At 33.6% G+C, this 23,611-nt stretch overlaps 2 protein-coding genes, 1 long non-coding RNA gene and 1 pseudogene across 3 annotated transcripts; 2 read left to right on the top strand and 2 right to left on the bottom strand.

The window, feature by feature from the left end:
• The first annotated feature begins 1,491 nt into the window (after nucleotides 1-1,491).
• LOC118054484 (receptor protein kinase TMK1) lies at nucleotides 1,492-6,278 on the top strand. Its single transcript, XM_035066091.2, has 3 exons — nucleotides 1,492-4,020; nucleotides 4,957-5,862; nucleotides 5,967-6,278. Exons 1-2 carry the CDS (start codon nucleotides 1,737-1,739, stop codon nucleotides 5,466-5,468), a joined length of 2,796 nt encoding a protein of 931 aa, XP_034921982.1. The 5' UTR covers nucleotides 1,492-1,736; the 3' UTR covers nucleotides 5,469-5,862; nucleotides 5,967-6,278.
• A 4,276-nt stretch (nucleotides 6,279-10,554) lies between these two features.
• On the top strand, nucleotides 10,555-12,263 carry LOC118054477 (U-box domain-containing protein 21). Its single transcript, XM_035066078.2, has one exon. The coding sequence runs from the start codon at nucleotides 10,680-10,682 to the stop codon at nucleotides 12,009-12,011; it is 1,332 nt and encodes a 443-aa protein (XP_034921969.1). The 5' UTR covers nucleotides 10,555-10,679; the 3' UTR covers nucleotides 12,012-12,263.
• Nucleotides 12,264-15,079: 2,816 nt separating this feature from the next.
• Nucleotides 15,080-16,696, bottom strand: LOC118054468 (putative clathrin assembly protein At1g33340; annotated as a pseudogene).
• Nucleotides 16,697-18,178: 1,482 nt separating this feature from the next.
• LOC118054460 (uncharacterized) lies at nucleotides 18,179-19,864 on the bottom strand. The gene is made up of 2 exons (XR_004688522.2): nucleotides 18,944-19,864; nucleotides 18,179-18,486 (listed from the first exon to the last, which is right to left on the bottom strand). It is a non-coding gene; the product is annotated as an uncharacterized lncRNA (long non-coding RNA).
• Nucleotides 19,865-23,611: the final 3,747 nt, after the last annotated feature.

Here is a 23,611-nt window from a genome sequence, read left to right as displayed (position 1 = left end):
AGAATTTATAAATAAATCTCAATGAGATTATTATTGAGAATATACTAGGAATTTATTTTTGACATACTCAGTATCATTACAAAAATCTCAATAAAACGATTATAACGACATCTTAAAAGACCACTAAATAAGATCGTGATTAACTCCAAATAAAACTCTTAATAAATTAGAATCATGTTTGATGGTTTTTGAAGGTTTGATTAGAATTGTCTTGTCGAGATCTTTCTAATAATATTGAATGTATTCTTAATAATCTATTTTTTTTTAATTATTAGATATTAAATTTTATTTTTTGGCTATTAAATTTTCATGGAAATTTGAATTGAATTGATGTTAATTAATTTGGTTCATATGACTTTTGGAACAAGTATTCAATTTTTTTTAACATGTTTTATTAAACTTTGTTAGAATTTCAAAAGACGCGAATTAGAAGGCCTTACATTATATTAATTATTAAAGGAGACTTCTTGATTCGTCAGAGGAGACGATCGACCTGTGTTCTCGGGTTTCTCGAAGCCAGAAGTTAGCAGATCCAAGGCCCATCAAGATAAGTTCCAGGGAACAATAATTGCATAATAAATGTTCTTCAAGAGAATTACAAAAAGGTTCACCGAGCAGAGTACAAAATAAGTTATATGCTATTTTTATTTTAATTTACTAGTAATTAAGTTCATTTTTCAAATTAGTTTTTATACTTCCTAAACTAACCTCTACAAATCAGATCACCGATTTCTTCGATATTTAACAGAATAGTGATGCATAACATGCAATAAAACGAAATATATAACGAAACATTCACGACAAAAAACAGTGAACTTATTTGTAATATTTATTAAGATTTATTTTTTATATTAATAACTTAAAATATTTTTTTAAAATTTTAAAAAATACAATGCAATAATAAAAAGAAAACACAGCCAGTGGAAGCTCTTTAAGGAATTAACCATCAGTTTATTTTTAAAATTTAAACAACATGGGCTTTGGGCTGCAAAACCTTTTTTTTTTTCACTCAAGCGTTTAAAAAAAATATATAAAATAACACAATTTAAAAAAAATTAAAAAAAATTAATACAATTTAGAAAATTATAAATAATATTTCTTTACAAACAGTTAAAATATCATCTGCAATAACTATGTACAACGGTATAAAACTGTATTATTTTTTAAAATATTTTAGAAAATTATAAATAATATTTCTTTACAAACAGTTAAAATATCATCTGCAATAACTATGTACAACGGTATAAACTGTATTATTTTTTAAAATATTTTAGAAAATTATAAATAATATTTCTTTACAAACAGTTAAAATATCATCTGCAATAACTGTGTACAACGGTATTAACTGTATTATTTTTTAAAATATTTTTATATTGTGTTATTTGTTTTTTATGATAAAGCACAAAAATACTCCGCAAAAACCTATGTAAGGTCCACCACGCATGCGCCAACTCTGTCCCTCACTTGTCGAATCAGCAACACAATACTCATAACTTCCTTAAGAGTTACCAGTCCAAAATAAACCTTTCATGGCAGCAACTTTTACTGTCTCACTCACACCCTCCCTCCCTCCCCTCCATCTCCACCGTTTTCTCTGCCAAAACTCTCTCTCTCTCCGAAGAAAAAGAAGAAAAAACCCATCCTTTGCTCCATTAAACCCTAGCACAGAAGCAGTAACCCACTCTATTTTCAAGAAACAAATCTCTCTCTCTCTCTGAAACACCACAACACATGATATGGGTGTTTGGCTTTTCATCCATACCTCACTCCTTCTTTCCTTGCTACGCATTGCCCATTCTCAGCAAAACGACGACGCAGCAGTCATGCTGAAACTGAGAGACAGCCTTGTCAAATCGTCTACTCTCGGGTGGTCTGCCTCTGACCCATGTCAATGGACCCACGTGGGATGCACAAATAATCGGGTCGATCGTATCCAAATAGGCTACCAGAATTTACAAGGTACACTCCCCCCAGAACTCAGAAACCTGACTCAGTTAACTAGGTTCGAGGTCATGTCCAACAATTTAACGGGATCATTACCGAGTTTGTCAGGGTTAAGCTCTCTCCAAGTCCTCCTTTTACACACCAACAATTTCTCTTCAATCCCTCCTGATTTTTTCACCGGAATGACGTCGTTAACCTCCGTCAGTTTGGATACAAATCCCTTTGAATCATGGGAAATACCGGAGAGTCTAAAAGATGCGACTTCTTTGAAGGAATTCTCGGCGAATGATGCTAATGTAGCTGGCAAAATCCCTGAATTTTTCAACAACGATGTGTTTCCTGGATTGGAAAGTTTGCATTTAGCTTTCAATTATTTAGAGGGTGAATTGCCTCTGAATTTTTCGGGGTCTACTATACGGTCTTTGTGGCTTAATGGCCAGAAGAGTAATTCCAGGCTAAATGGCACTGTTTCTATCTTGCAAAACATGACTTCATTGACTGAAATTTGGCTCCATGGAAATTCTCTCACGGGCCCTTTGCCTGATCTTTCTGGGATGATTTCATTGGAAGATTTGAGTTTAAGGGATAATAGCTTGACGGGTGTTGTCCCTCCATCATTGGTGAACATTTCTACACTTCGTGCTGTCAATTTCACTAATAATAAGCTCCAGGGACCGACGCCCAAGTTTGCTGATAGAGTTTCTGTGGATATGAATCCTGGGACTAATAATTTTTGTTTGGATAAACCTGGTGTTGCTTGTGATGCTACTGTCGATGTTTTGTTGTCAGTTGCGAAAAATTTTGGATACCCTGCTAGTCTTGCTGACTTTTGGAAAGGAAATAATCCCTGCAGTTCCAATACCTGGAAAGGGATTGCTTGTGTTGGAAAGGATATTTTGGTTATTAACTTGAAGAAAGCAGGACTCACTGGTACCATTTCTTCAGATTTTTTTTTTATTTCGACATTGCAGGAATTGTTTCTTTCTGATAACATGCTCACTGGTACGATACCAGATGAGCTTACAAACTTGTCTGATCTTACTATTTTAGATGTTTCGAATAATAGACTCTACGGTAACATCCCTAAGTTTAGAAATAATGTGCAAGTGGAATATGCTGGAAATCCTGATATTGGGAAGAATGGCAGTGTCTATTCTCCCCCCGGGACTCCCGGAACTGCACCTGGCTCACCTTCTGGTACAGTTGGCGATTCTGATGGTAGTGGGAACAAGAATTTGGCTACTGGAAAGATTGCGGGTTCTGTGATTGGTGTTGTTTGTGGTTTATGTATGGTTGGGCTAGGTGTATTCCTTTATAATAGGAAACAAAAGCGATCCAGTAAGGTGCAGAGTCCAAATATGATGATTATTCACCCCCGGCATTCAGGAGATCAGGATGCGGTGAAAATCACTGTTGCTGGATCAAGTGCAAATATTGGAATTGAGAGCTTCACTGATAGTGTTGGACCCAGTGACATTCATCTGGTCAGGACTGAAAATATGGTGATCTCGATTCAAGTTTTAAGAAATGTTACGAATAATTTTAGTGAAGAAAATATATTGGGAAGAGGTGGATTTGGGACTGTATACAAGGGGGAATTGCATGATGGGACAAAAATTGCAGTGAAGAGGATGGAGTCAGGGGTGGTTAGTGAGAAAGGTCTTGCAGAGTTCATGTCTGAGATTGCGGTGCTTACTAAGGTTCGACATCGCCATCTAGTCGCCCTTATAGGATATTGCTTGGATGGAAATGAGAGACTTCTTGTTTATGAATATATGCCTCAGGGGACACTTAGCAGGCATCTTTTTTGTTGGAAGGAGGAGGGTGTCAAATCACTAGATTGGACTAGAAGATTAACTATTGGCTTGGATGTTGCTAGAGGCGTTGAATACCTACATGGGCTAGCACATCAATGTTTTATTCATAGGGATCTCAAACCTTCCAATATTCTTCTAGGAGATGATATGCGAGCCAAAGTGGCTGATTTTGGTTTGGTTCGTCCTGCTCCGGAAGGAAATACTTCGATTGAAACCAGACTAGCTGGAACTTTTGGATATCTTGCCCCTGAGTATGCGGGTAACTAAATTTTCAACTCCCATACTTTGCAAGCCTAGATTTACCATTTGTCTTTTATTGTAGAGTAACCAATAAAAGAAATAGACAAGCATATTAGGTGGTGAGAAAAGCATAACTGAGTGAACAAAAAGCATGAGCAGGGCAGGGGAGGATACCAGAAAGAATTGCATTTAGTACTTTTCTATTTTTCATCTATTTAAAAATTCCTTTTCATGTAGATTTTAATAGCTGAAACATTGGGGAACCAACACTAGAGTTTTGTCTCCGTCAATGGTCAACTATCTGCCATGTTGTTACTTCAAATATTTTGAAAAAATGGACAAACGAAATCTATTGATGATTGATAAAACATCTTTCATAACAATACAAGAAACAAAGCTGGTGTAGTCAAAAAGATGATCCACGGTATTTGGCTGCTTCTCCCGTGTTCCTTACTTTAGCAGATGAGCTTTCATGTGTCGTGTTTCACAACCCTGATCCATGGTGCTGTTATGACTTGTGCAACATTTGGAAGTATTGGAGCACAAAATTTCATACAATTATATAAGAGCCTCCCGCACAGCGTTTGGTCCTTGTTTCAACACATAAATTTTGGTTATTGTGATCTTAGAATTCGATGCATACTTGTAGCATAACTGCATTAGCTGAGATGAGTGATTCACTTTGCTTTATTGTATTTGTTGGGCACACTGAACTAGAACATATCTGTTCTCATATACTGTCATTTACCTATTTCGCTCTATATTTGTTTTCCTTGGTTTGCAGCTCCAGTGGGTCACTGGCAACCAAATAAATCTCTTGCTTTTCAAATGATGAATATTCCAGTCTTCTTTTGTCTAGACTTGTCAGAATTTTAAAGAAATTCTTTTTTTCTTTTGTTGGATAAAAATCAGTCCTCTGGGAGGTGAACCTAAAATTTTCTGAATGTCTTGGCAGTGACTGGTCGAGTGACTACCAAGGTTGATGTGTTTAGCTTTGGAGTCATATTAATGGAGATGATCACAGGAAGAAAAGCACTTGACGAGACCCAACCTGAGGACAGCTTGCATCTTGTTACTTGGTTCCGTAGGATGCACATCAACAAAGACACATTCCGTAAGGCCATTGACCCAACTATTAACCTTGACGAGGAAACCCTCGGCAGCATTAGCACCGTTGCAGAGTTAGCAGGCCATTGCACTGCAAGGGAGCCCTACCAAAGGCCAGACATGGGTCATGTGGTTAATGTTCTGTCATCTCTTACTGAGATTTGGAAAGCAGCAGAACCAGATTCTGATGATATGTATGGGATTGATTTTGAGACGCCGTTGCCTGAAGTACTCCTGAAGTGGCAGGCATTTGATGGAAGCAGCTCTTCATTTCTTCCCAGTGGGGATAATACCCAGACTAGTATACCTACTCGGCCATCTGGCTTTGCAGAGTCATTCACTTCGGAAGATGGACGGTAGCAAAATAAGGCAAAATAAGTCGTGTGTGTGGTGATATCGGTGTGTAAACAGTGGTTGTGGCAGGGTTGGTAGTTTATATCCTTCAGGTGCCTCTGAGTTTGGGATATGCAGATAGATATTTCAAGAGTGAATTAGCTTGTATTAGGCCATCCTTTTTTTTCCCTCTCTTTGTTTCACTTGGGTCTGACACATGTTCATCGATCCCTCTTGTTCGATGTGTTTCCAAGCATCAAATTTTGGGATTGGAACCAACAGATCTCATTTTGTAAAGAAAATGACGGAAATCCCATTTGTTGGGATATCATCATCCCTCGTATTATGAATTGCTGCTTCATTTCACCGAGACCCTTTTTCCATGTCCGGATCCAAATCCATTTCTGGATATTGATAGGTGGTAAGAATGTCGTTTCTGGAACACAATGTTTATTTAGTTAATTAATTTGTAATTGCTCGTGAGTTTATCTAGCAATTCTTACATGAAGAAATGTTTTTAAACAGGCTGACTGCTCGTGAGTTCATGGAGCAATCTCACTAATCGAGCAGGGTACTATCAACCACCGTGTATGATGTGGATTGAAGCTATGCCAACCATATCCTCCCGGTGATCTCAAAATCTATGAGATTCTGTGGAAGGCATGGCAGTCAGATGTAAAATAAAAAAACTTTTCCTTTTCTTTTAATAACAAAAGCTGAGGTTGTGGGTGATGTGATGGATGGATACACGATGTACCTTAAGATATTCTAAGGTGTCCACGAATGTCTGATAAAACATGACAGTTGACTGCTACGAACACCTGCTCTCTTTGATCTGCTTGCTTGCCAGCTGTTTCTTTCGATGCTTCCTAATCCCAATAGAACATTCTGCCACTCTGACAGTGTGATCTAAGGGCTTCAACTCTGCCTTGTAATCATTATTCTATAAACAGTCGACTTGTCTGTTGTCAGTCATTTTTTTTATCCGGCTGATGAAGGTTCCATATGCCTGCGGGGGCCACCTATTTCATTTGTTTTTATACTCTCTTTTTTCTTCCTCTTTATTTTTTCTTCATGCTTCTTTTTTTCTCTTGATATTGCAAAAAAATTAATTTTTAAAAACAAAATAATTGTGAGTTTAAGCCGAAAACTCATACTTCAGATCTTTTTCATCTAAAAATTTGGATGTTTTTTTGGGTATAATTTTAATTTTTAACTTTCCACTTTATAAACATCAAGATATGCTCAATCTTATAAAATTACCCAGCAAATATTCTAAAGTCAAATTTGAATATAACTTGGTTTGTATCAAAAATTTAATAAATTCATAAAATCAGACCGAGTTTACCAATTCTGCACTATTTAAATATGATTTTATTATTTTTTAGTTTTAGTCTAATTTTGCATATTAGATATATATTAACTCATAAAATCGTATGATTTTATAAGTTAAATAATGATTTTAACCATAATATTTAGGACTCCTAGTGTGTTTGCTGGTGAAGATTCATGTTTCCTTTTTATTAATTTACATATAAAAAATCAGTATAATTTTTTTTAATTAAAACTAAAAAATATCTTCGTAAATAAGTCTTTCAGCTGTTGCTGCCACGCCTGGATGGCTAGAATTTCTACTTCTTAAGTTGCGTTTCCGTAGGCGTTTATAAAGGAGTATTTCTGTGTTAATATTTTCAAATCCAGGATAGTCCCTAGGAGAAAAGGTTGCGCATATACATAGGCCCATCCTTGACGACGGGCTTCATCCATTTCACTAGTGTTTTGAGATTCAAAAGAATAGATCCTATGATCCACAAGTTTGTTATTTTTAATGAAAATTAATGTACAACTTTGTCATCCATTATATTATCATGAAAAAAACTCTGGAAATGGTCTCCTTGCGCTTGTTAAGTGACATCGCAACACCATCCTCCACTTTTATTTTATTTTCCATCTTCGGTGAGGAGGCCGGCCACCTTTCCTCCGTTTCATTTGAGACGGGGGAGACAGATCGGGGCCGGAGCCTGATAGCCATTTTTGGCCACTTATGAGAAACCAAGCAGGCCGCCAATCTGTACAGGGAGGCTTGGGCCTATGTTACTTTTCAATTTCCGAGCACGGATTTGGAAGAAACAAATAAGTCCAATCCACTACCAGTCAAGGAGTTTCTTGATGAACACGAGAGAGAATTATAGAGCCGTTGAAAACTTTAGTTTTTTCAGAAACCGCTGTTCAACAATTTGTCTTAAAATACTCCCATTTGTTTTTTAAAAAAAGAAAAATCGTTGTTGGGTATCATCGGTTTCTTGAAGAAACCGATGTTCTTAAAAACTATCAGTCTTCTTTGGAATTGTGGCTTAAATAAATGTTGATTAAAATTTAATATTTAATATTTTTAAATTATTTTAATGTATTGATATTAAAAACAAATTTTAAAAAATAAAAAATATATTATTTTAATATATTTTTAAATAAAAAAATATTTTAAAAAACAATCTTACACTATTCTCATTCACTCAAAAGTTGCAATGCTATCGTATACTCAAAAGTTAAATAACTAAATATAAGACAATTATAATCTCTTGTCAGTGATTTGTTTTTTAAATAGATTTTTTAAAAAAGGTTAAATAAAAATTTATTTTTAGACCAGTTCATTCTTTTCTATAATTAATAAAACATGACTAAGTTTTTTTATTTTAGAAAAAAACATTTTAAGAAAAGTCACTGTTGAAATAGTGGTTGCTGAAAAAGCTTTGTTCCCAACAGTACTTTTTTGAGAAACCAACGACGATTTTTTTTAACTGTGCTAATTTTATTTTTTTTTGCACTCTACGTTTCAAATTTTTTTAAGAAAAAGGTTTTTTTTTTTTTTTTTTTTCCCTTAAAAAAACTCAACACATTCCTTTATTTCTTTTTCTACGACTTTACAAGCTCTTGTTTTCTTTGCTTCCGAAGGACCTCTCTCTCTCAGTAAAAATTGCTCCCGCGTGTCATCCATTTTTTCTTACTAAGACCCTGTTTGTTTATTAAAAAATATTTTTTTTAAAAAAATAAATTCTAGGAAAAATAAATTTCAGGAAAGTGAATTTCGAGAAAGTATTTTTTTTAATATTTGATAGTGTAATGAAAAATAAATTGAAAAACATTTTCTAGTGTTTGGTTATGTCATGGAAAATGAGCTAGAAAATAACTTATTATTATTTTATTTTTCTCAATTTTATTAAAATAATGAGAAACAAATCTTACAAATTAAAAAGTTGAATGAGAATGAAATTGAAAAAAATATATATATTAATTTCATAAATTATCTCAAATAAAATAAATAATAATCAAAATAATAGAGATCAAATCTAAAAAATTAAAAAAAAAAGATGGAAAAATTAAAATAATAATAATAATCAACATTTCATAAATTATTTCAAATAAAATAAGTAATAATAAAAAGAATGATGACCAAATTTGATAGATAAAATTTTTCAATAAAAAAATGATAAGAAAAAAGCAATAGCAATTATAAAAATAAGGACCAAAGTTAATATAAAAATAAAATTTTAAGAGATGAAATTGAAAAATAAATATTCAAAACAAAATATATATAGTAATCAAAAGTTTGAGGATCAAATTTGATATAATCAGCAAATAATGACATTTCTAAATTTTTCACAACTTTTAGAAAGTGTTTTGCCTTCAAATTTTTCAGTAAAACACTTTCTTGAAAACCAAGCCAAAATTTTCTTTTACTAGAAAGTCTTTTCCATTAACCAACTTTTCTAATGGCAAACAAACACAAGAAAGTTTGGAAAATGATTTCCCGGAAACTATTTTTTGAAAAACAAACACAGCTAAGGGGAAAACACTTTCTTAAAAACCAAGCCAAATTTTTCTTTGATTGAAATTGACTGGGAAGTGTTTTTTGTTAACCAAAAAGTGTTTTTCGTTGACCAACTTTTCTAATAACAAACAAACACAGGAAAGTTTGGAAAATGGTTTCCCGAAAACTACTTTCCGAGAAACAAATATGGCCTAAATTTGTGTTCAGATATGATCGCGTGAAGAAATGGTTAAAATGTCACTCTTATCCATTGATCCACCAATAGGCTATACCCAAACCGACTTTTTTTTCTCTAAAAAAAATCAAATTAAAGTTAATTTTATCAGGTCTATTTATCAGACCTGGTTAAAATTTACTTTGATTTCTTTTTTAAAAAATATATGGAACAATATTATTTTATTTTTTTAAAATAATAATTTTTTTAATACTAAAATGAAATTATTTTGAATTAATTGAAATTAACACAACCAACCCCCGATTTTATGCTCCAAGTAATGGTTATAATGATGCTTGAGAAATTTGACCGTAAATTGGTAATTTATAAATGAAACCGGACAAGTGCATGCATGGTGTTTTACGTGTGGGCAAAAAAGATGGTTATATATATAAAAAAGTGTCTGCATCAATTTATATTTATTTTAATTAATTTTTGAAAATTAATAATTAAATAAATTTCTAATAACTTTAAAATTTATAACATAATTTTTAAAAAACAAATACAAAACCTGGATGGCGGTGAGGTGAGGGTTTCTTCCCCTGACACAAACATAACGAGACTCGGTCGGTCAAATGTTTTACCATTGCCATCAAACCATATAGAAAGGAAGCGCGTTGTCAGAACGCGTACCCATCCATGTGAAAAGGACGACGCAAAGGCAAAAGCAAATTAAGAAGCCGAGCCCGACCCGTTCCAAATTCTAACAACAATTGCCATGAATTGGAGGAGGGTGGGTCAGTCAGCCCCCACCGACCCTTGCGTTGACGACCCTTTTATTTTGTGCGTGTCAAAGTGGTGATTCTTCTTTTTTATTAAATTTTCTAAAACCACCACCCAACCTCCCCCCCTCCCTCCCCCCCTTGACGGTTCGTATCTTGATTCTTGATCATTTCAAACTTTCAACGGTCAAATATTCAAAATCCGCAGCAAAGCAAACACCTCCCCCATGACTCGTAATTTATTTCAGTCAACATTAAAATAATTCTTAAGTTTTCGAAGTTGAACGACCGTGTCAATCTAACACATAATTAACACGCACAAATCTGTATAAAATTCCCATCCGGTTACCATTAATTCAATTCCTTAGCACAAAATTAACAACACGTTCATTCTTCCAGCCAAAAAAAGGTACCGCTCGCTACGTACCATTCCTTCTTTCTTAAGTTAGTTGTTTCAATTAAACATCAGGTACATGATGATCTCTACATGGAGAAAGCGAAGAGCAGCACGGCTAGCTGGCAAGCAGCGGCTAGAGAGCGAAACGGGAGACATTGAGGTGACAGTACCGAACCATTTTCGATGCCCGGTATCGCTAGACTTGATGAACGATCCGGTCACCATGTCAAGTGGGATTACTTATGATCGTGAGAGCATTGAGAAGTGGATAGAGGCTGGCAATGTGACCTGCCCCATAACAAACAAGGTCTTGAGGAGCCTTGATCCGATACCAAATCACACAATTCGTAAAATGATTCAGGACTGGTGCGTTGCGAATAGTTCTTATGGGATTGAAAGAATTCCAACGCCTAGAATTCCTGTGAGTTCTGAGGAGGCTTTGGAGATTCATTCCAAAATTAAAACAGCCTGCAGACAAGGAGATCAAGCTGGGTGCCAAAATTTGGTTGCCAAGGTAAAGGCACTAGCAAGGGAGAGCGAACGTAACAGGAGGTGCCTTGTGGCTACTGGAACGGCTGGTGTTTTGTCATCTGCTTTCGAAGATTTTTCAAAAGCTTCTTTCGATGATAACGTTGCCGTCTTGGAGGAAATACTGTCAGGTTTGGCCGTGCTTTTGCCTCATGACAAGGCCACGACTTACCTTGCCTCAGATGCATCTATGGATTGCGTTGTGTGGTTCTTGAAAAGTGAGGATTTGTCTACGAGAAGAAATGCAGTCCTGGTGCTAAAAGAGCTCGTTCCATTGGATAATAGAAATGTAGACATGTTATTAGAAATTGAAGGAGCCATGGAAGCTCTGTTTAAGCTAATCAAGGCACCCATTTGCCCGTCTGCAACAAAAGCTTCATTACTGATCATTTATCATATGGTCATGTCGTCGTCATCGTCTCCAACAAAAGCGAAGATCGTAGCTAAGTTTGTTGATTTGGGTTTGGTTTCATTGCTGCTAGAAATGCTTGTAGACGCGGAAAGAAGTATATGTGAGAAGGCGTTGGGGGTTCTTGATGGAATTTGTGACTGGGATCAAGGGAGAGAGAAGGCATACAATCATGCTCTCACAATACCAGTTCTTGTCAGGAAAATACACCGAGTCTCGGACTTAGCAATGAAGTTCTCCGTCTCTATTTTATTTAAGCTTTGCATGAATGAGAAGAGAGAAAACGGCGGTGTTCTTGTGGAAGCTATTCAAAGGAATGCTTTTGAAAAGCTTTTGGTTCTCTTACAGGTTGGCTGTGATGAGAGAACAAGGGAGAAGGCAACTCAGCTGTTGAAGTTGTTGAATGTTTATAGAGGCAGAGTGGATTGTATTGATTCTGTGGATTTCAAGAACCTCAAAAGGTCCTTCTAATTCAAGGCAACAGCCAGAATAGCAGTTTTGTAGACGAGGGTGTTAGGATCTGCACTTGATCATGATATACAGCTTCATGTACAAAATACAAAAATCTTACTGTAAGTAATTAATTATAGCATTCTAGATCTTGGCCCAAACTTTTTGTACTCCGATCAGATATGCATAACGTTTAGTGTTCCAAGTTGGAGCAATCCAAATTGAACATATTATAATTGAATCTGATGTTAAAAATTAAATTGTTTGGTAATACTAATTTGTTGTGTGGCTAAACTCATTTTACATCATGAGATTTCATCAATTCCACAAAGAAAACTTTTCTATTATCAATATTTTTTTTATTTTGATGAATTGGATATGATTTTTTTTTTAAATTGAGTTACTGGATAAAAAAGAGTAAAATGATTGGTGATATTAATAGAAATGAAAACAAATTAAGTTAATAATAATAAATCATGTACTCGAAAAGATTACTTAATTGACTGGGATAAATTTTTAATTATAAAAAATTATACTTAATTGACTAAAATAGAAAATACATAAATTGATAACATATAGTTTTTCCTAACAAATTAGTGAAAACAAGGGATGTAAATAATGGGTTTAGCCAAAAATTTCATAGGGAATTTTAAACAAGTTTCGTATTTTACTCATAAAAGCTTAAAGTATCTACTTTGAAAATACAACGTTTTTTTTTTTTTAATGATTATACCCATGATCACATGCATATTATATTGACAAATTAATTTAATGATATGGCATCGATTTCATAGTAAAATAGGTTAATATATATTCTTTTATCATTTTATAATATTTTTATCCCATAGTTTAATTGGTTAGTACGTGGCTCTAATGAGCTGAAGATAACGGTTTTTGGAATTAATATTTTTATCCCATAGTTTTATTGTAATAATGACGGACTTGGTCTTGTGTTTTAAAGTTGTAGTTCCAAATGAACAACGGCAATTATTATTATTTATTTTTTGCAGCAATAACATTACCAATAGGTTATTCTCTCTCTCTCTTTTTATTAACTTAGTGTTAGAATCGGCTTGTATGATATAGTTCTAAAATTAATAATTATATAAATTTTTAATAATTTTAAAATTTATTTAAAAAATAAATCTAAAACTTATAAATCTAAATTACGTTCAGACTTTTTCCTGAGCTCATACTAGCACAATCGCTCTGCTATTTTATTTTTCTTTTCATTGATCTGTACTCCCCAGGAAACAGAATCAAGGAATCGTGAAACCCAGCAGTTGACTGATAGATATCTTTAAAGCTAATAGAAGGCTAGTTTTACTTGTAGCATTGGATCATCTTCAATATGTATAATTAAGTCCAGGAGCACTGATTTAAGAGTACGATCTCTGGAATCTGCTTGTATATACTGAACAGATTAGCTAGTCAAAGTGCGTATTCAACCTGGAAATCTTTTTCTGAAGAAAGATAGGGCGGTTGCCTTTTCTTTTTTCTTTTTTTGAGGAAAATGATTGCAATAAATTGTTGGTTCAGTTGCAGTGACCATGAAAAGAAATAACTGGGTTTAAATGACGGGAACTCTTGAATAATCTTCCCTCCTCTGAAACCTGACCTGAGTTATATATGGAATATAAGATTGATCAGAGGCATCCGGTTTGACTGTTGCCATCAATTTATTGAATTAAGGTCGATTGTGACTGATGTGAGCATTGATTTTAAGAAAAGACAATTCAATGATGCTTTTCCAGAAAAAAAAGGGAGAAATTAATACTCTTGAAGAGCTTTTAGTTTTTCTGGGAGCCAAATGAGACCAGAATCAATCTATTTCGAGAAGTTTAATATTGCACTTGAAATGTCTTTGAATATATTTTAAAAGTGTGTTTAATTTTAAAAAATATAAAATAATATTTTTTAGTGTTTTTTTAATAATTTTAATGTATTAATATTAAAATTAAAAAAATTATTTTAATATTTTTTTAAATAAAAAATATATTTTTAGAAAAACACAATACAAATCCCAACCTTCACCGGAAACCCTTCGCGAAGGGAAAAAATTTGAGAGGGCTTCTTGGGTTGATTAAGGCCCAAATTAACTTCAAGATTGTGGCCCATGATGAGACACTTTTACTTTTGGGTCTGCGTTAATTAGTTTTTTTTTCTTTTCTTTTCTTTGATTGTCTGGGCCGCATCTACGTATCCCGAATTATGTTCAGTCTATTTCCGAGCGGCCCACTCTTAATGGAGGAAAGAAAAAGGAAAAGGATGTAATTGACATAATGAAATTTAAGTTCTTACGAACTGACCTAAACATGCTCTAAACTTTGGATTAAATTAAATTTAGTCTCTAAAATTTATTTTTTAATTTAAATACCTCAAAATATATCTTTTATAAAAAAAACAATATCAATATATTAATTACTAAATGAAACGAAATTCTTGCTACTTTCAGCTAGTTTAATACCTGTTTTGTGAATTAATATTTTTCCAAATATAATATAAAGTAATTTTATGAAAATAAATATTTCAAGACTTAGCAAAATGACGCCGAAGTAAGTAAACAATGGAGCTAAATTGTTCAGACATCTCCAAAACTATTTGACCATCTTGATTGGAACCCTCAAAGTTATTTTTTTATTTTATTTTGACATTAAACTTCAAGGTATTCTGATAGACAGATATTCTGCTACACTCCATCCATTTCTTAAGATCACCAAAGAAATCATAAAATTACCAGGTCTTAATGATTATCAAATTATAAATTATGTTTTATTAGTCATATATAGTTTCATCGAGGACGGATTTTCTAATATGCTTTTGACCCTTTTTTATATTTTATAAAAAAAGAAATATGCAACTCATATGTTATTTAACGGGAACAATCGATGGAATGTAAAGAAAGCAGTGTCATAGTAATTCAGGGTTTGAAATAATAATAATAATATAAAAACATATAAGCATGAGACGTCAATCGAGAGGCTTGTAGTTCACGAAGCATCTCCATAGATTAGCTTAATCAATGGCGACAATGTGTTCCGATGAGGATTTTCTCAACACGGAATTTAGAGAAAACATAGAATGCCACCAAGTTTAATAATATATAAATTTACGGTTATTTTCGTTCCCCCTCTAATTCGTGATTCTTGCCTTTCTTGTATCAGCTTATAATTTTCGTCATAAAAAATATTGACAATAGCGTCAACAACATAATTAGCTAGCATTAAAATCCCCATGGAAATGCCGGATCACCTGCTGACGACGATCCATTGCTATGGGGAAAGTAATTACGAGGTTGATGAAAAGGATTTGGATTGTATACTTGCATTTGCCATTGATCTTGCTTCTCTCCTTTCGTGCCTTTCAAACAAATAAGCTGATTCTCATAGCCGTGTTCATCTCCATGGCCATTGCTGAGGATCTCAGGGGAAATCAGCAAGTGCTTTCGAGGATCATTTGAAAAAGGATTAAGTGAAGCTTCTAGCAAGGCCTCCCAGTTATGATCTTCTCCATCTTCGAGCTGAATTAGATTTTCCATCTCTTCATTTCCCATCTCATTTTTTTTTGCAAAACCATTCTCAACAGATTTCTCCAATTGAGAACTAATCTTAAGTAGATTATTTCTCTGAACAACTAGATCATCATCTGTTGAAGTTGATTTAGACTCAACCCATGAGGATGGTGATGTATAGTAGATGTTGATGACTGATCAGTTAGCTGCCACATCCCATTGAGAAAAGTCTCGAGAGCCTGAATATGTATCCGTGGAATTTGTCAATAAAAGGGTATTCATATGAACCACAAAACCCTTTAGCCTTACACCAATCATAAAACTCGCAAAGCTGACTCGCTTGCGTAGCAGATTTCTTGTAAATCCCGAGCATTTCAAGCAAATTATCCAAAACCAAAACAATTTCTCTTGGAAAAGTTGTGTAACAAATGACACTATCACGAATGATAAGTTTCATTGCCAACTGGACAATCAAGCTCCTAGCAGCAACCCCAGTTGGTGTCCAGTCCATTACTCGGTCTATTAGGCTTTGAAGTTGTGGCAAAAGTTCAAGCTTTCTACTCACCTGCTTTATTTTATGCTGTGAGCTCTCCTGCATTACTTCTTCTGTTCCCTTGTTTTCCATGGAAAAGCAACCAAGAGATTGGTCGAGTAATTGTGCGTAGGACCTAATAAACATGGTGTGATCTTCAGGATTTGAAGATGAATCGTCTTGGAAATGACATGGATAGAGAGAGAGAGAGCAAACGATTGGATCTCGTCCATAATAGTTCTGCTCGAAAAGGGCTATGTTCAGGCAAGGACCTGAGCACACGGTGGAAAATGCCTCCTTCGAGCAGAACGATGAGGGTGAGATGGAAAATACCTTCAAGAGCTCGTGTACGTATTTTTCAGGCAATGATAGGTCATCAGGAGCAGTTGCTTTGACAATTATGAGATCAACATCACAAAACCCTCCAACTGTGGCTATTTTGGCGTAACTTACAGAGCTGTGCTCCTTTAGAGCAAAAAAAACTTGCCTGAATCGCTTGTGCATGTCTACAAGAGGGAGAGAGTTGAGTTTTGAACGGCAAGGGGTGTTTTTGTTAGGGATCAGAAGCCTAAAAAGTAAAGGCATGAACATAGGTTATTAGATGTATGGTATAAAATGCCATGACATATTGTTTAGCACGAAGATAAAACCAAACCTAATATTATTGGATTTGGCTGCTAAGCCAATGGAGATTTGAAAAGGATAAAAAACATAAAAAGTTTTCAAATTCTTAGCTTATCAAGTCTCATAGGTGTCATTTCTTTTTTTTTAACCTTAACATATTTGCTAAATGTTCATGCTTTATTGATCGGGTGCTTGAAAATACATGGTAATGAATATTATCACCGTAACCTTATAAAGATTATTATCATGTATCTCTAAGTGTTTAAAATAAACAAAAAAAAATCTCCACTTGAGGTTTTACATACAAAGATGAGTTTGCTAAGGTTCAAGGCTAAACGCGAATCAGTATGAGAATCTTGTGCTGAATGCTCGAGTTTTTAAATGAAAATACTTAAATTAAGGCTTGAAACTTGGGGTTAAATTAGGTTAGAAGTTGTTGTTTTGTCTCCGTTCACATACGGCCTGGTCTTGATTTTTAATTGTTTTACCTCTTCTGTTTTGATAATCGGTGGAGATAAGAGTTTTCTTTTTATTTTCTGCACATTTTGTTTGAATGTCCAACGTCTGTAGCAAACAAAAGAAGAAACTATCGAACATAAACAATACTAAGTTCAAGTCTATAATACAAACAGATAATTTGGAATAAAGAGAAAACAGACTTAACCCCCAACCTCCCAACTCACACGCACGCACCAACTGTTAACAACAAGGCAGTGCACTTTATGATTTAAAGATCAAGTGCAAGAACTTTAACTGCTTCTTAAACCCAGCCAATACTCCGTGATATTTTATAACGAACTAAGAATTTAGTTCTTATCTGCACTATTTCGCATTCTAGCACTTCCCATAGGGCTATTGTTTTGATTTAATTAGTAGTGCAAGGACCAAAGTTTAATCCAGCAAAAATCTTAGCTTTAATCCTGACTAAGAAAATCTGTCAGGTCCATATTTTGGATTTCTCCATAAGAAGAATTTGTATCTTAAGCAACTTTAATCCTAATTTTCAATCTTCCTAGCTTTTGACATGCTAATCTCATCCAAACTACAGGAGCCTTTCTTTTCCCATGATCTTCGGATGCCTTTCCGTACTCATCCCTTGTATTCTCATCCAATATTTCCCTGACCTGTTTCCTCTAGTTTTAGGAGTTATGATGATCAGCATTAACCTGAAAATCCGCATCTGAATCCATATCTCCTTAACAAAACCTAACACCATTATCCTTCGAGATCTCTCCATGGCTATCCATTTGGATTTTACTAGAAACCAGCACACAGCTATGAATATCAGAGGGATTTTAGTAAAACCCAGAGTGGCAAAGAAACTAAGAGGGAGATGGACGACAAATGGGGAAAGCATGGTGATAATGGTTCTTGGGAAATTTTGCCTTCCCCGTTTAGATACCTCACAGGATTGTTTGTGTATTAATTTTCACAAACCATGAACTCCTCACATACTATTCAATCATCTCGACAATAATGTAGATGACCTAGTCAGAACAGATAATTACCAAAACTAATGAAATGCTTTATGTTATCAATTAAAATTTCACAGAAGAGAACCATGAGCGCATTCTGCAGAGTTCATAAAAGATATAATAAGCACAGCAAATAAGCCTGGAAGAAACCTGTTACAAAATTGTTCCCTTTAAAGCATGGAACGCAGAGAGTCTTTTCCGGTTTACTTGCATAAAGAAAACTCTCAAACCAAGGACCCAGCCTCCCGTCTATTTTGAGCTAAAACAAATAAGAGGAATGCTGCGATGTGGAATCTCTCTACGGAATCTGGTGGTTAGCAATTGCACGACAATATTTACATGAGACAACAAGACCTACAGAAATGAACAGAACGACAAAAACTCAATATCATATGCAAAGGTTGGATCTTGGATTTAAATGCATGTCTCCAAACAGCTTGTACATGGACATATCAGCTTTTACCGTGCTATGAACGTAGGCATAATCAAAGATGAATGAACTAGAAAATGGGGCTAAATTAAGTGTGGTGGTGTGCCAATTAAGTAAACAAAGTTAATATCATATTGATATAAGATTTTGATGTCTCTACGACGATAGCCTCTTCCATTCCTAAAGAGGTCCAGAAAACTCCCTCTTGGACATCGTCTACAGACAATACTGCCAGGTCAAATATCAAGCCAATATAACGTAATCATCACATAAAGTATAGCAGCTAAAATTGACAACAAACAGTATTTGAACTAGTGCATGATGATGGACAGTTTCATTCACCGTTAAAAAGTACTGTAAAATACAATTAGGAGAACTCACCAGAGCACACCAAACTACAAATGTTGTCTTTACTGAGACGTTTGAAGACGTTGCTTTTTATCTCAGCAAAGTTATTGGATACCAGCAAAGCATTATTGTGAGCAACTATACAAGTTGACGAAGTAATTGCCTGAGCTAATAAAATGAAAGAATGAAGAAGAGTAAAAAATAGGCAAGGAGAACAAAGAGAAAGCTGGCTTATTTGTTCTCTTCTATTTTGTGGATACTATGTCCTGCGACTGTTAAAAAACATAAAAATTACAGAAAAACGATACCCAGAGCAAGCATGCTTGAAAAGCCGTAGCTGAAGCTTGATCAGAGATAAATCTCAAAATCCAGAATCTCATATTTTCTGGTGAAAGACTTGCAAGCCCTTCTGAAGAACTGAATAGAGCCTGCGGTGCATCCCCACCAAAGCTCTGACACAGTTTGTAAAATATCTGTATTGAGGATAAGCAATAAGTAGCCAAATGATTAAAATCAATTAAGCACGTATTACAATCTCTCAGGGTCATTTTAGAGCAATTCTCATCAATCATCAAATAATGGTCAATAGAAACACAATCTCAATAGTTCTTGACACGGTGATATCAGTAATCTGGACAGTGGAAAGATTGTTTCGGATAGAAAGCCTATAAAACCATCCTCAGCCAAAACTTATCCATGGCTGAAACCTGAATAACAAAGAAAACAAGAAACAATGGAAAAGTTCAGGAGTTGTTTACAAAGCCATTCCCGTTTCATCTTAATTCTGCTACGACTCAGAGATGGATAGCAGGGTGCTTCAAATATCAAATAGGGTTTAGTTTTTGTTAATGTAAAATACGGTGGTAATGTTTTGTAATTGTGGTAGGGATTGTTTCCATCTGTTATCACCGTTCATCCGGGAGAAGGAAAGAAAGCCACACATATCTTCCTTGACAAGACATATGGACGCAAAAGGATTTCATGTTGACCTTTTTTTTTTATTATTATTATTATTATAAAAATCGATGTAACATTGAAGTTACTGTATAATTACCTAAATGGCCACGTAAAAAAAGAAGTTTAAGAGAATATAAATCAAATCAAATTCGATAAGAAATAACAGGAAAATTAAAAGAAAAATAATTTAAGATGTCAGTTACTCTGAAATAAAATGTTCTATGGACCCTGAATAAATCTAAACTTGTATAGAAAAATTTAGTATTGAAGTTTCTCAACCATTTACTTTGTTAAAATTAAAATCTAATTACTCTAAGTTTTAAGTTTTAATTGGTAATGTGACTTAATTATGTTTTTGAAAATTTTGATTTTTTAACTTTAAATAATTATTTTTTGTGTTTTTGAATCGTTTTGATGTGTTAATGTCAAAAATAAATTTTAAAAAATTATTTTAATGTATTTCAAAATAAAAAACACTTTGAAAAATAATATATACCACTCTCACAAACATACCTTCAAATTCAAAGGATTGAAAAACAATTTATCATTCTTTAAATATAATTAGATAACTAGATCAAAGCGTATTCAAGCATATTTGATATTGTAGTATCGGTTATTTTTTTTATATAAAAATATATAAAAATAATAATTTTTTATTTTTTAAAATTTATTTTTAATACCAACATATTAAAATAATTTAAAAAATACTTTAAAAAAATTACTGCAACAACTAAAGGCTTTTCGGCTTCAGCGTTACGTGGTTAATAGGGTATAAATCCCATTTTGACCAAAACTTTTCCTCTCCATCCGATAACACTGACATCAGAGCATAATTAACTATCAAAAGCGAACGAAAAGGGAAGTGTAAAGGTTCCGATTCATCGGCTCAACTGATAATTCTTTGTCATTGATTTAACCAGCAAGTGAATCGCCGGTTGAACTGATATATCTTTGATAATTGTTTTTCAAGAGTGGTATATAATTAATGTATGTACCAATTATGAGCTCCTGTAGAATATTAAAGTTAAGAAATATTTTATTTGAAATTTCAGTGCAGTAAATTTGCCAGGAGTAGAAAGATAAGGGAACCAAGTCCCGGATTGTCCAGGCCTTTCATCGAGTTCATGCAGAATCGATCCATTTCGAAATCTCTATTTGAATGAAAAATCCAATGAGAAATGACATATAGGATCATCCATGGAGATACCTTGTTGTCGAGCCAAAGCTCAGTGGAGACCAAATCAATGGCAGACAGGTTTAAATCTGAAACTCCTCCCCTGCTCTGTATAAAACCCGATTTCCGATTAAATCAGGATAAGGTAACATTCTAACCGGAAAGGGGATTTCGTTTGTCTGCTGTTGTATGTGCTAAGCAAACCCTTCAGCTACCACCATCTTCTTCAAGTGTTCCGAAGGGCTGCCTGGCAGTCTCTGTCTTGACTGATCTGGGGAATGATTTCTACCTTGTAAAGCTTCATATTATAGTACTGTTCTAATTGGAGGTCCTTGGATGCCCAGGAATGGAGACGGAGTTTTGATCCTGGAGAGGTCAAGATTACTCGGGTGGTGGTTTGGGTTGGAGACGGTGGATTTTACTTTTTCTAGGCAGCACATGCAAATAAAATAAGTCTAGACGACTAGGAGTGCGCATCACCGATGATTTTACTTTTTTTATATATTTTTTATTATCAGATCAGTGAGTAATTGGATTCTTGAACAAATATGAAGAATAAAAATAAAAAAAAAAGTGTTGGGATAACTATTATACATCTAACCACTTATATATATATATATATATATATATATATATATATATATATATATATATATATAAAACTTTTCAAGAAGAAAAAAAGAAAGAAATATACAACGGAGATTTTCTTGAAAAACAATGTGATTTCCTTGAAGGAATGCATGGTGATAAATTTGAGTGAAAAAACGATAATGATAAATTGAAGCTGCCAGCTGCCTTTTCGATTAAAAAGAAAGAAAACCTTAACAAATCGATAACCATCAATTTTTTTTATTATTATTATTTCCTTTCGCTTATTATTATCAATTAAAGTAATTATTTTTGGTTCGATTTAATTTTTATTAAAAAAAAAATCAAACTAATTCTTTTTAAAAAAAATTAAAATTGGTTCAAACTGACAAATTTCGGTTTGGTTTTTAGGACAAAACCAGCTCAAACTAGTTTGGCTCAGTTTGACTCAGTTTTTTTTTGTTTGGATTTGGTTTCAAGCTTATAAAACTGAAACTCAATCGGTTGGGTTTTTTTGAATTTTAATCGATTTTTTTTTATGGTTTGATATTTTCTCGTTTAATCGTTTTTTTCTCATCCCTATTATCAACCGACTTTATTGTGGTAGCTTTTATTTTGATGGTTTTTTAAAACATTTTTACAACTAAAAATATCAAATTAATATTTTTTATTTACTCATATTAAAAAAAAAGAAAATAAAAAAAAGCTATATTAATATATCTTCTAACATAAAACATTAAAAAAAAAAAACACAGTGCTAAACAGGCTGTGTATGTTTAACAAATTTCGGAGCGAATACAGGAATTCCTTTCTCTGTACCTTTTTCATTTAATTACCTTTACATATAAAGACCCTCGTTTTGGCCCAATAAGTCAAGGCTGTCTCTATAGTTTATTGACTCTTTTCTGCCACAGTTCAAAGGACAATATAGGCATTCGCATTTCCATGATTGAGGATAAATTATGACCTGCAATTTTGAAAAGGCTGACTTATTGGATAAAAGTGAGGCTCAATAAAACCAAATCTCTTTTTGTCAAATCCCCAAGATTTCTTTTCCACCTCATGACTATCTTTTCACGAGTAGAGAAAACTCCTAACATTAATAATAATAAAAAACAAACAAACAAATAAACAAAGACGTGATGGTGGTTTTTTCACAAATTATATATTTTTTTAAAAAATATCAAAACTTTAATATTCTTTCTTAAAATATTTTTAACTTATAAATATTTTAAAATAATATTTTTTATTTTTTAAAAAATATTTTTAACATCACCATGTTAAAACTCAGTTATAAACTACTTAACTTGTGTGTTATAAAAAATAATTTTAATTAATAATAAAAAAAGTACAAGGAATAAGATATACTCTGTTTCATATATTTTTTGTATAGGATCAATGGATTTGCTCCCTTATGATCTAGGTTCGAACCCTATAATTATTAATATGAAAGCTACTAGAGGTTTATGTGGTCATTAACTTCAAGGCCCGTGGAATTAATTGAGGTACATATAAGCTGACTCGGACACCTACATTAATAATAATAATAAAAATATATAATCAGTTTTCATTGGTACAAAAATTTGAAAATATTCCGTGTCGATGAATTTGGCAGGGAAGATGAAAGATTCACTAAGAATAGACTAATATTGAAGAAAATTGACTGTTCTGATTACATTAAGAAGAGAATTAAACTCTCTCCAATTCAGAGAGCCTAGCATTAAATAAATGGGACAGTGAAAGGATTATGAAAGCATAATACACTACACTGTTTTGTATCATTTTATTTTATTTTATTTTCTAGGGCAAGAATAAATGGGCATGGGCAAGCTCAGGACTCCACAACAGAGTTAACTTTTGTTCTTTTATAGTTCCGTCTGTAGAAAATTCTATGTTTTTTTTTTTTTTTTTTTTAGTATTTTCCATAATAGAGAGATATTGTACATTACATTCCCGCCGCTGGTAGGCCACTGCTGTGCTGA

The sequence above is a fragment of the Populus alba genome, chromosome 8 (assembly GCF_005239225.2).
Source record: "Populus alba chromosome 8, ASM523922v2, whole genome shotgun sequence".
Taxonomy (NCBI): domain Eukaryota; kingdom Viridiplantae; phylum Streptophyta; class Magnoliopsida; order Malpighiales; family Salicaceae; genus Populus; species Populus alba.
Note: the sequence above shows the minus strand (reverse complement) of the source record. Positions and strands in the feature narration are given on the sequence as shown.

What these genes read in the sequence shown, in the direction of transcription:
- LOC118054484 (XM_035066091.2), top strand. Translation starts at nt 1,737, where the DNA reads ATGGGTGTTTGGCTTTTCATCCATACCTCACTCCTTCTTTCCTTGCTA. An exon ending in TCTTGCCCCTGAGTATGCGG is followed by an intron (nt 4,021 to 4,956) that starts GTAACTAAATTT and finishes ATGTCTTGGCAG; the next exon opens with TGACTGGTCGAGTGACTACC.
- LOC118054477 (XM_035066078.2), top strand. Translation starts at nt 10,680, where the DNA reads ATGATGATCTCTACATGGAGAAAGCGAAGAGCAGCACGGCTAGCTGGC.